The sequence below is a fragment of the Liolophura sinensis genome, chromosome 6 (genome assembly GCF_032854445.1).
Source record: "Liolophura sinensis isolate JHLJ2023 chromosome 6, CUHK_Ljap_v2, whole genome shotgun sequence".
Lineage (NCBI taxonomy): Eukaryota > Metazoa > Mollusca > Polyplacophora > Chitonida > Chitonidae > Liolophura > Liolophura sinensis.
This window is the reverse complement of record NC_088300.1, coordinates 9,296,187-9,310,156: the sequence shown is the minus strand read 5'-3', so window position 1 is coordinate 9,310,156 and position 13,970 is coordinate 9,296,187. Positions and strand designations below refer to the sequence as shown.

General features: G+C 40.3%; 1 protein-coding gene across 1 annotated transcript in view; it reads left to right on the top strand.

Moving 5' to 3' along the window:
- The window catches only part of LOC135466308 (uncharacterized), a 31,065-nt gene that overhangs the window by 845 nt on the left and 16,250 nt on the right, over positions 1-13,970 (top strand). The window contains exons 2-4 of the mRNA XM_064743729.1: positions 1,572-1,715; positions 2,284-2,523; positions 3,606-3,625. Of these exons, the coding sequence (XP_064599799.1) occupies positions 1,572-1,715; positions 2,284-2,523; positions 3,606-3,625 (404 nt within the window). The remainder of the gene's footprint in view (positions 1-1,571; positions 1,716-2,283; positions 2,524-3,605; positions 3,626-13,970) is intronic.

Here is a 13,970-nt window from a genome sequence, read left to right as displayed (position 1 = left end):
ATGTTTAAAAATTTTTTCGAATGGCCCTAACAGGCCACCATACAAACCTTTACAACTAGCTGATTATGTTTACCATGATTTTTATACGAATGATAGACTAAGCCTAGATATTAGAACCTAATTAAACCGAGATGAGAAAAAATGACACAGTTTAAGGTGATTGTAACTTAATAACCCTAATTTTGTGACCTTTCAAGATGTTCATACCGGATACGACCTGACATGGTCAACTTGAATTAAAAAAACAAACCCTATTTTAATTAATTCCGGTAGCATGATAGAAGAGGCTATTGGTGAATCAGTCGATGTTAAATAGCATAATAAGCATACATTGTCTTCAAGATCCGCCTCTCGCCATCGCGATCCTCCTATCAATAAGCTGCTCTCCGTCGACCCTAACATTGCTGTGTTTACGACTCCTCTGGCAATTCCGCAATTCCAGCACCACTGTCACAAACAAATTCACGTCTTCCATTGGATCCGGTTTAATGGATTTAAAAAACCAGAGTTCGTTAAGGCCATTCATGACTCAACAATAGAAGATTCGTTAAACTAAAGATCCGGCATCCTAATTGCCCGTGTTTAAGTAAACTTAAATAAAACTTAACTCAATAAACATGTTTAATTTTGTCGAACAGTTTTTGAAGTTTTATTTGACAGCGTCAAACGGAAAGGTAAAGAAAGAAAATCCTATCGCTTCACGCGCGTGGCCTCTCAGAAACGTTACTATAATATTAGCTCATAAAAAGTTCACAAACAGTTATTTAGAGCATTATTACTGTTATTTACTCCGTATTCCCTCACAAGCCGCCGTTAATTCACCCTTAAGTCAGTCCGTATTCCCCCACAAACCGCCGTTAATTCACCCTTAAGTCAGTCCGTATTTCCCCACAAACCGCCGTTAATTCACCCATAAGTCAGTCCCTATTCCCCCACAAACCGCCGTTAATTCACCCTTAAGTCAGTCCGTATTGCCCCACAAACCGCCGTTAATTCACCCATAAGTCAGCCCCTTTTCCCCCACAAACCGCCGTTAATTCACCCATAAGTCAGTCCCTATTCCCCCACAAACCGCTGTTAATTCACCCTAAAGTCAGTCCGTATTGCCCCACAAACCGCCGTTATTTCACCTTAGTCCGTCCGTGCTTCCCCCACAAACCGCCGTTAATTCACCCTCAGTCAGTCCCTATTCCCCCACAAACCGCCGTTAATTTACCCTTAGTCAGTCCGTATTTTCCCTACAAACCACACAGTCCGTATTTCCCACAAACCACCGTTAAATGACCGTTAGTCAGCCTGTATCTCCCCACAAATCGTCGTTTATTTACCCTTAACCTGTGTGAATCCACATGTGTGAAAGTGTGAATCAAATTTCTACTGATTTAAGCACATGCATTGTTTTACATGGTATGTATATTGAAGCCACAGTCTTCTAATGTTCTCATTACTGACGTCAGTACAGGTTAACTGATGTTATTGAATAGAGTGGGTTACGGAGAAAGATATATTCATGTTATCAGAGCGGCATTAAGATTTTTATTTAATTGTCAGATTGCTTGTCCTGATTTCAGAGCTGAAGGAGGCGTTTTCTTTGTTTGACAAAGATGGGGACGGCACGATGAACTCGGCCGAGTTAGGGATAGCCATGCGGACATTGGGCCACAATCCGACAGAGAACGAGTTGTCCGAGCTCATCAACCTGATTGATATAGACGGTGAGTCGCTTAAAATGTCAGGACAACGCATCATTTTCACCAGTTCTTGACCAGTGATAAATTGCGCTTAACAGCATTGCATTTAGCTGTGTAATTCTTCTTACGCCTTGGCTGTGTAAGTGGGGCGTAAGTTGCTAACATTTACGGATTACATGAAGGGATAAAATAGAACATTGAAAGATGTAAACTGACAAGAAGTCGAATCTATCTGACACAGGCGGCATGATTATAGGTGAAAAAACTAATGCAACACAAAACCAGGTAATACGACATGCTGTAAACCGACTGGGCAGCATCACCCTCTCTGTTAATCAATGATTAAGTTATCGTTCAATCAGGCTCCTTACCATCTGACAGGTGTAGACATCAATATGAAAAAGGGTTCAGGAAATCGGCAACCAATATACCTGTAGTTGCATTCAACCTGGCGGTGGGTTGATGAGTTGAATTGCTAAGTGATCATTCGGTGACCGCGTTCCTTATAGCAATCAACCCACCTGTCACATTGTCCATAAAAAGAAGTTTAGCAAACACAGTCGCCCAATCCATCGACTCACTTACTTTGTAGGAAACGGAACGATAGAGTTTGAAGAGTTCGTTAAGATGATGGCGGATCGGATGGAGTCAGACTGGATAGAGGAAGTGAAAACAGCTTTCAAAGTGTTCGACAAAGATGGTGATGGTTATATAAGCGCTTTGGAGCTGAGGTTTGCCGTGACAAATTTCGGGGAAAAGATGACTGACGAGGAAGTAGACGAGATGATGGCTGAAGCCGATATCGATGGAGACGGCAAAATAGATTTTGAAGGTAAGCGCTATCCTTAAGTGGGATGTCTTGGACAGTTCAGACTTTTGATATCAGTTGGAATCATTCGTTGTTTCTTGGCATGCTGTTTCTCGAATAAAGACTCATATTTCGACTATATGTTTGACCAACCCGAAATTAGCTATGAATGCACGACAGAATACATGAATGATTTGTGGTTAAATCATGCTTAAGACGGGTTGATTGAGTGGCGTTGAACACCTTAATCAAGGACAATTAAATTCAATATGCTTGCCATATTGGTAGAGGGTTGTAGTGATATATATCCGATAAACCTAATGTAAAACCATTTAACTGATTGCACATTGAATTGGTATTACCACAATGCAATGTCACGAATGTGGATACAATCCCAGGATACAATGGGCGGGAAAACCTGCAAATACCGATTCCACAAAGTCTTTTCTGATTTGAGTCAAAAAGTGAAATACGATCTTAAAGCTTATTTTTCGGCTATAAAAATTAAACTTTTGTCCACCTCATCACGTTTAACTAAACACTAAACCTTCCAAATTGAGGATTGTAAAGAGGTTTTAAATTTTGACTTACGTCAGAAATGTCTGTGGAATCGGCCCCAGATCTGCCACTCTTTCTCACACTTCTGCCTTTGGTGCCTAATCGGTGGCAATAAACGGTCATCATGCTCGGATGTCTGATTACAGGAGACCTTAGGTGAAGCTCAGGGAGATCCTTTGTCTTCCATGCGCTCTAGCGCAGCGTAATGGCTCAGAAGCCGCTCACCAATGCTCTCGCCGTGAGTTCAAGTCCAGCTCATGCTGCCTTCCTCTTCGGCTGTACGTGGGAAGATCTGGCAATAACCTACGGATGGTCGTGGTATTTCTCCGGGCTCTGTCCAGTTTCCTCCCACCGTATTGCTGACCGCCGTCGCATAAGTGAAATATTCTTGAGTACGGCGTAAAACACCAATCAAACAAATAAACAATCAGATGGGAGCCGGAGACTGGTAAACAATGCTCGCAAACCAATAAGAATTAAAGGAAAAAAGATACCTTGCAGTGTGAAAATGAACGCATGCCATGATTCTTTCTTTTTTTTATTTACAGAGTTTATGAAAGTCATCTCAAAAGAATAACACATCCGGAACGGGTACAATTTCCCCTAAAAAGACTGGCTGATACATTTCCACGAGATGTCCACATTCCGCCTATGATAATGATTGTACTACATGTGTTACGTTGTCGTGGTGAATGACACGTCAAGGGAGTTAACTGTATGGAATTGTGTGCCTCGTTTAGACGTTAACACCTGATCATGCGAGCTGACGATGAATTTATTATGATGTTTATGATATAGTGATATTCTGTTACTCTATTACGTTTCGTGTGTATGCACAGAGAAAGACGAATTGACACTGTATTACGTATCGTGTGTATGCACAGAGAAAGACGAATTGACACTGTATTACGTATCGTGTGTATGTACAGAGAGAGACGAATTGACTTTCTATTAATTATCGTGTGTATGTACAGAGAAAGACGAATTGACATTCTGTTAACTATCGTGTGTATGTAAAGAGAAACACGAATTTACATTTAGTAGCATGAAGTATAGTTAACACCGTTAGCAATCAATACATGCCGAATGTACAAGTATACCACAACACTATTTCACTGATTAACACGCTGTCCTTGCTGTGTTTCGCATTGATTTAATTATGAAGCACATCGTGGAAAACTGTGGACATGCGGATGTACAAGGATGTGTATTTAGAATATGTATACAAGTTAAGCTTGATAAATAGTCATTCACCGGATCAACCACCCATTTAACCGAATTATAAAGACCTTAGTTTACGAAAAAGGGAATATAAAGTGGGGACATATTTAAGACTAGTGTTCATGTTTTATTCAAATGAGTAGGGAACATGGCTCATTCTAAAGAGAAGGGGACATGTTTTATTCTAAAGAGAGAGGGGACATGTTTTATTCTAAAGAGAAGGGAACATGTTTTATCCTAAAGAGAGAGGGGACATGTTTTATTCTAAAGAGAAGGGGACGTGTTCTATTCTAAAGATTAGGGGACGTTTTATTCTAAAGAGAGAGGGGACATGTTTTATTCTAAAGAGAGAGGGAACATTTTTATTCTAAAGACTAGGGAACAAGTCTTATTTCAAAGAGAAGGGGACATGTTTCATTCTAAAGATTAGGGGACATGTTTTATTCTAAAGAGAGAGGGAACATGTTTAATTCTAAAGACTAGGGAACAAGTCTTATTTCAAAGAGAAGGGGACATGTTTCATTCTAAAGATTAGGGGACATGTTTTATTCGAAAGATTAGGGGACATGTTTTCCTCGCTACAGTGAAAGACGTGTTGTCACTTAAATAGGGCACATGCTTTGTCATTTAAACAAGGAACGTTTTATTAACTGGGGCTGGGAACACGTTTTACTCAAAACTTCTATTTGTTGCCGGTATTCATTCGATTTTTACTCAGCTTTAAACTTTGGGCATTTGAACCTTGTACAAATGAATTGAGTAATTCAGTGTATTTCTTCCTCCCATATCTACGCAAGATGGCAAGTATACAGACTAAGGATATTATGCTGTATTGTACATTTGACCGAGACCGAGTTCATTGATCTTGGCTACATATATGCTGTATTTTTATTTTTATTTGTTACTTGGGTACGTGGGAAGCTCCCCCGGGCTCTGCCCGGTTTCCCTCCACCATAATAGTGGCCGCCGTCGTATAAGTGAACTGGCGAGTATGGCGTAAAACACCAATCAAAGAAATCAAATAAATAAATTTTTTACTGGGTCCGTTCTGCTCGGCTTTAATATTCACCCTGCAATGTATACATTCCATCTAACGGCCAATACACATCACTGGGTTCACCCAGCGGCCCCTGTTTTTGTATATATTTTGACTAAAGACATGTTCTCGTTAAAAGATGTTGACTGTAGATTTGGCTACTGTAAGATGTTTACTACAGAATCTATTGTTCACAGGCGGTGTTTGTATGTATGTAGGTCATGTTGACTGCACTGTGACCTAAATATCCACACAATAGTAACTAAATGAGAAACTAAATTTAAAATTTACACGTCGTGGATAGACTTGGATGTCTGTACAGCACCAGAGACTTCCAGAAGCTGGACATTCCCGTATAAAAAAAATGCATGTCTCTGTGACCTCGGTAAAGGTTGCGCGTGACCGGTGTCAGTAGTTTCTTTATAATATCTGATAGACTGGCATTCACTACTACTGACTACTACTTAAATTTCTGCTACTCAGATTGCTGCCACTCAAATCGCTGCTGCTGTTGTTTTTTTCTTCTTATAATTAAGTGTTTTTAGAAGAACCCCTTTGATTTTACGCACAGTTCGCTTGTTGCCTATAAGATTGTCTAACCTGTGTTATACGGTATCGTTTCCCCTGATGGCGATGAAACGTTTTTTGGCTTTCAGTTAATTAATTCAATGTTACAACCCATCACCATTAATCTACTGCATTTTTTTCATATTTGTTTCTTTTTGCTGTTTGAAATATTTAAGTACTATTGTGAAACCATGGGCATGTGCGCAATATTAAAGCATTTTTTACATGATGACTGGATTTGCGATTTAATTCAATGCCAAACACTTCGGGTTGAACACTTCCGGTTGAACACTTCCGGTTGGGCACAGGTTGGTATGTAAATGATGCAAACATTTGTTTGTGGCGAAAGCTGTTGATTCCTAACGTTTTTACGTGCTATCTTCCTTTTTTTATGTATAGGTGTAAAATTTTGGCTTAAGTTTTTAAAGCTTAAGTTTAAGCAGAACCCATAAAATGTAAGTACATTAAAGTTCTTATTTTAGGTCTGTATAATTATGTATATATTAAGAAAATGACAACAGTTGAGTGGAGACCATAACTCCTTTGTTGTGATACATGTGGAACGCCGTGTCATTTAATAGAAGCATAAATGCTTCTATACCATAGCCAAAGACTGATAACTTGATATTCCAAAGATAGAGGTTAATACACCGGCCATGTGAAATAGGTTTGCAGTTATAGTGCGTGCTGTCTGGTTTTATAAATAAATGAAGAATCATGGCTTATCGCGACAACGTCAATATTTCCACCATATCGTGGCGACCCTGGTTGATAACATTATTTCAAAATGGAAACCGGGTAGAATCTGGACCAAATCGCGTGACCTGGAGGAAATCAGGTAGAATCTGGACCAAATCGCGTGACCTGGAGGAAATCAGGTAGAATCTGGACCAAATCGCGTGACCTGGAGGAAATCAGGTAGAATCTGGACCAAATCGCGTGACCTGGAGGAAACCGGGTAGAATCTCAACTGAATGGCGTAGCGTGCAGGAAACCGGGAAGAATTTGGACCAAATCGCGTAGCCTGGGGGAAACCCGGTTAGAATCTGGACCAAATCGTGTAACCTCGGGAAAAGGAGCCTAGAAACAGCCGGGATCAAACTGGAACTCAGAGGAAACCAGAGTCCTAAACAAACTAACTAGATCAAAATAAAAATCTGATAGTGCTCGGAGGAACTTGAACAGAGCTTTGAGAAAACATGGTACAACCCAAAGGATACTTGGTAGAGTCCCGAGCATATTGGATAGAGTCAAGAGAAAACATAGTACAACCCCCCCCCCACCACCACCCCCCCCACCCCCCCCCCCCCAAAAAAAAAATTGATACAATCGGCGGGGGAAATTAGATAAAGACCAGAGAAAACATGTTACACTCCCTGAGGAATCTGAGTAGAGCTAACGGAAATCAGGCTATAATGAATCGCTGTTTTATTGAGACAGAAAAAATATTGAATTCGACGTTACAAACATTAACACCGCCTAACAGAAATAGTTATCATTTCAGTTTCCGCTCAGGACACCTTCCTGCAAGTTCAGCTATATACACAGCTCTAGCCAGTAAACTCATGGGGTGTTCAGTGCCAGCCTTGTTCAGAAATCTATTCCAGATTTTATTTTAAGTTTTGCTCAGAGTGTAGATCAAAATTTCCGTTTCTAGCTAACGGAGAGGATAACACTATAAACGTCGATTACATAGCTATCCGTTAAGTTTTACAACAAGAAAGTCGTATGGTCTGAAAGATATGAATTATATATTGACACAAATCTGATAGGTCTGGGAGATATGTAAAGCCGTGGAGTTGATAAATACACTATTTGTATACGTTATTTTTTGTTTTTGGTGGTCCTCCAGATAGGTCAGGATGACACAAAGAGTTACGCCCCTTTAGATTCTACAATGCTTTAAAACATAATTTTGCTACTAGCACAAAAAATGTATTTTGTGTCACAGAGAGTTGTCATTTTAGTAAATAGTGAAAAAAATCCTTATTTTGTCCATGCAAGTCAGAGAAAGAGAACTATCTGTAGTTAATGCAAAATTTTAACATAGCAATATTTATATAGTTATCTGAATATTTCATTTAAACGACGGCGGTCTATGTTACGGTGAGAGGAAACTGGGCAGAGCACGGGAGAACAAATAACAATAAAGCAATAACGAGAAACAAAATCTATGCTCTATTCTGTCCTTTAGGTTTAGTTTTGGACATTTATGTCAAGCTGGGGACCTGGCTGGATCAGATGATTAAAGTACTGGCTGCCAGACCTTGACCCATGAAGTGGCGTGTCCGAACTCATCTCTTGCCTTTGTTTAGGTTGCGACGTCAGGTAGGCTACCTGATGGAGTCCGGGGGATTTCCGGGGTTGCACTCCGGTTTCCTGCATAAGCGCCGTCATATGAGAGAAACTTCCTGAACATGGCGTTAAACATCGATCAAGTACATCAAACTATTTAAGTCGTGTTACACTCTTTTCTCCACACAAAGTCGTTAATGTTTTGTGTCTCTTATCTGTATAGTTCTAGTCACTCTTTCTATGGATATGTATGTTGACCCGTAACAGTTACTATTCTCTGTAGAATGGCTATATTTATTCTTCCTGCGATAACTTCACATTATAAATATGCATGAGCATGCAAATATTGAATGTGTGGGACATAATGATTTGTCAGCTGGTGACAGCTGAGATATGCATATCGCGCCCACGACTGGGTTGTACATATATGTCTAACAGCTTATATATACCTCGATATATTTTCACCCCCAATGATTACTTATCCTTCTGCACCGAATATTTTCCGGACACACACTCTGAATTAGGCTTTGTTTCTCTTAACACTTGATATAACTCTTATCAAATTAAACAAGAGCATGTAAATACATTAAAAACAATGTCTTGAAAAAATCTCGTTTTACACTTGAAGGTAAAATGTTGGTTTCTATGGTGGGATTGAAGGATCATAATGGTAACGTCATAAGAAACCAGGATGAAGAAATTTGTTCTACTTGTTATCAGTATATTCGCGCAAGTCGAACGTCAGATTTATTCATAAAGCAGAATTCCTACAGAACATACAAATTAATAGTATTTTCTAAAATACTTCGTAGCGATTTGGTTTGCATTTGATTTGCTATGAAAACAACTGTAATTTCAATTCTCATCCCCTAGATTATAATCGTAGGTAATGATCACCGCAAGTCTGCGTTTATGCACTGTAGAGCAGAAAATCTAGTGCACATATCATGTTTACACACGTGTATAAGTAATACGCCATTTCTTTCATTTACTATCAAGTTTAACTGCTGCCCTAAGCACATGTAAACTGTGAAAAGGTAGAACGGATTGTGCATGATCTACCTTCCTTAATCAAATGTCTACATTCCAGATGTGAAGCACATGGCCATTTGTGTTTGCTTGTGGCGACCATTAAGACAGCCCGGCTTAAAAGCAATAAATAACACTCCTTACTTATTTTCGCTTTTGTAAATCTTTATATTATTACCTTAGTCTGAGGAAATTGATTAGCTCGTTGCAGATTATGGTCAATCAAAGTGATAACACTGAGCACAATTTTCAAAACAAATTCATAAAGGTCATTAATGTGAATGCGTATATCACCAGTCAAACAATTAAATGCCTGTATTTATGTTACATACATTTTACACGACGGGTTAAAAATCGATCCTGTACCCGTCAACATGCATGTGGATTTACATCAAATGTTTACAAGGTAACATAAACAGAATCAGAAAAAGCCGATTTTCTGTGTCGACCCAACATGGACTGGACAGCCTGTTTCTTTTAACTTGGTGCCTATATCCATCTCTGTATAAAATCACTAATATACTCTCTAGCAAAATTGCATTTAGTCAGAAGCACGTAACACAACAAGCTCTGCATATTGATGTGTTGGATTATTGCAAGGAAAATGCAGAACATTTTTTTCTAAATTATAATGTTATAATCCATAAGCTTGTTTGCGATACAAAGACTTCATTGCCTCGTGCGATGTCATAATTATGGAAAGGCAAGTGGCATGTTTGATAATGGGCGGAATCCAGTGCGAATGTTTGTCGGAAAGTGCCGCAGTAACAGGCTCTAAACCCCGTTTTAGACACTGTCATGTTTATTTTCAGGGTATAATATGATATAATCTTGATAAATGAATTTTTTCTCATCATTTGGAGCTACATCATCTCGCGGCAGTATGGCTTCGGGGTTCAATGTTAGGATGTTTTGCTATGAAAAAAAATATTGTCAGTTTGCAGAGATAGTGGTGTTTACCTGGTTACCAAAATAAATTATTCTTTAGGGCCCACTGACTGTCCACCGTGGCACTTCATTTTAGGCAATGAGTTCATGGTGTGGAAAAATAGCTTATGCAATTTAACATTATATTATTTAGAAAAATTATTCTAAACGCATTTCAAATGCAAACATATGGACGTTCACCATATCGATGTTCAGAGCTTGTGGTGCTACGTTTCACTGACGAAAGTCAATTATGGTCGCAAGTATGACTGCCTGAATTATGGGTGTCCAACCGTCTCTGCCTCCGCCCATATGTCTATCCGTCTTTCCGTGGGCCCTTCTGTCCGCCCCAGCTTCCATCCGTCCGTACGTACGTCCGTCTATTCGTCCATCCGTCCATCATTCCGCCTAACCCTCGCGAAATCATGGTTACAATCAGAAAGTTGAGAACACACGTATTGTAGGAAACCTTGATTCTGGTAGAACACAGAGGACATGGTGGAAGAAATTGTAAATTTTGATATGGGGCGTCTTTTTGTGTCCTCACCTGTACATGCGGTTATATACATTGTATAAACAGAAAGTTGTGAAACTTACACTGAAACTGACATGTGTGAATAGTTTCCTTGAAAGCGCTCTAACTTAGAGCTCTGTCCGGTTTCTGTCACCCATTACCCTTCGTGTTTAAAGTGAAACATTGAGGAATGTGGTGTTAAACCACTATCAGTGCAAGTAAACAGGCCAACATATATATGTGACGAGAAAGTGATAGTAAGCCAGCAGATGGGAACTTGACGAGAAAGTGATAGTAAACCAGCAGATGGGAACATGACGAGGAAGTGATAGTAAACCAGCAGATGGGAACATGACGAAAAAGTGATAGTAAACCAGCAGATGGGAACATGACGAGGAAGTGATAGTAAACCAGCAGATGGGAACATGACGAGGAAGTGATAGTAAACCAGCAGATGGGAACATGACGAGAAAGTGATAGTACACCAGCAGATGGGAACATGACGAGGAAGTGATAGAAAACCAGCAGATGGGAACATGACGAGAAAGTGATAGTAAACCAGCAGATGGAAACATGACGAGGAAGTGATAGTAAACCAGCAGATGGGAACATGACGAAAAAGTGATAGTAAACCAGCAGATGGGAACATGACGAGGAAGTGATAGAAAACCAGCAGATGGGAACATGACGAGAAAGTGATAGTAAACCAGCAGGTGGGAACATGACGAGAAAGTGATAGTAAACCAGCAGATGGGAACTTGACGAGAAAGTGATAGTAAACCAGCAGACGGGAACATGAGCATTACAACTGTTACAGACTTCGATACCTTTTTTCCCAATAAATTTCTTTTAGTTTCATTTTAACTTTCAATACAGTTATATTTATATGCGTTTTAAACAAAAATCAGTTGTCAAATCTCCCAGCCTTCGATGAAGCGCTGGCTGCGATTTAGTAAACACTTCGCTGTCCCAGTACCAGGGGTTAATATGACGATAATGTTCTGCATATGTAGGTGTGTGCTCGCACACATAGCCTGCATGAACATGTCAGGTATGTACTCTGGTCGATCTATGCTTCACTTGGTAAAAGTAAAAAGCTCTGTATTTACAGGCTATGTAGGCGTTTTGTTGTAGAATCCATTAGTTAACATGCGATCGGTGTGCACAGAGCGAGTCTAGCCACGCAACACTACAGTCATCCGTGAGGATAGTAGCTAATACAAGGTGTATCAGTTTAGATAAAGCGCATTTTACTGCCTTTGTCTGGCATTCCGTCACTTGGCTCGCTCTGGACAGAGTCGTTACTTTGTGCAGTCTAGCTGTTCGGTCAAGCTGAGTTAGCCGTGTGAGGCTGTCGTGTGACGACACACAGAGCTCAAGGCAAATTTAAAAAAAAACAGGTCAGCAGAAATAACGACTGCTCCCTCGTTAATCCGGGTCGAGGACTCCGTCGCAGTGGGTTGGGTGTTGCCTATAAAGTTATAGCATACCTCTAGCCGGCGTTAGCGCGGACCTGATCGGAGACTGCCGACGATACCGATTTACACACAACCATGGTGAGTGAGATATTTCCTCGTAAAATTTCACTTCATTTGACAATTCAAAAGCAACTTTACTTTCTGGGGAAAGTATATTAGAAACAAGTTTTGCAGGAGTAATTGCTAAGGCAGGTGTTGTTCCGATACACCGGACCGCCGAAACCACCTGTGTGAGCTGACTAGCTACCACGTGTGTTGTATACAAAACTGAGGGACCAGCCTACATGCTGTGCGAGTGCCCAAGTGATCAAACATGTTTTTATGTTAATGTAAATAAGATCTAATGATTGCAACACAGACCAGTTGTTATCTTCAAACTGATTAGTTTATTGTGAGACAGACGATTACGTGAGATTTGAGTTCTGACTTCAACATGACCGTCATATTAATGCTATTGGGCTAGAGTACTGACCGGCCTCTCTCCACCTGTAGTCTTCAGAGCGCTATCTAGCAGTTACTGCGTGGTCAACTGAATATGTATAGGGACAAATAGAGTGCACAAAGCACGATTAATATTGGAACACATATACGCTGTACACCACTAATTAAAACACCTATGGTTATTCATGTTTTAGGGGTATATGCACTTATCCGCGCCCAGCCCTTTCTGGTAGTTTTCACATGCAGATATTTATATGATCTGGATAGCAAACCCGCCATTTCTCGAGTTTAGTTCACTGTGGAGATTACAATCTCACTATATGCCCCTATGTACGAAGTCGTACAGATCCAGGTCACGTGCTCTCCTGGAGCGTTGATATGCTATTCATCCATGCTAGGGCTACAGGAAATAATAAACCCGGACATTATGAGATGTGACGTGTCAAGCCTTGTCAGTTATTACATCGTGTACCATATACGCTTGAGTCACCACCATAGCAGCTATACGTGTATAAGTTTTGTGCGTAGAAATTACGAAAAAGAAGTGGAATTAATGCTGGAGGATTTTCTAGACTGTGACAAATGTATGACTGATAATCCACACTTGCATGATGGATTTGTCAGGCTTTAACTGTGGTACTCACCAGTGCGGTCGCTCATGGTGGTTTCCTCTCGGGCCATACGTGGGAATACTTTTCAGCAGCCTGCTGATGGTCGTGGGTCCCCCCCCCCCCCCCCCCACGGGCTGTGCCCGGTTTCCTCCCACCCTAATGCTGGCCGCCATCGTATAAGTGAAATATACCAAAAAAAATAAATAAATAAATTTTACTGTTTTAATGTTGTTCGCTTGTGGTCGCATCTCGTGCTGTGCTCACGATCTTCAGAAGATAAGCTGCAATCAAGGCCGACTTCGTGCCGATCGGGCAGAGCTCAAATTACGAACACATGCAAATAAACAAAAGTTGCATTATCTAAAGTGTAAGTGGCTTAAACCTGACAAGCGATCTGGTTGAAATACATTGTTCCCGTCAGTGTCTGTGTGGTTTTGTTGTACGTACAAATAAGCCTCGCATCGTTGATGTGCAAACCGTCGCATGGTATCATATAGGCATAAAGGCAATATACAGCTTGTAGGCCTGAAATCAGAACATATACATTCACACGAAACTTCCGTGAAAACTGGTCTTAGGTTAATGTGTATGTAGTATTCTACAAACAACGAAGAAAAGTGTATTTAAGCCTACATGTGAATGTTGCATAAGGTTGTAAAGTAATTACGAGTTAATGGTCTCCTGATCACGCCATATATATTTATGATGTATTTTAACATTTGGCACAGCCGGATAGCAGGCAAGTGTGGAGAATTAGCAGAGGACGTACAAAAGAAAATACCAATATCTTCACC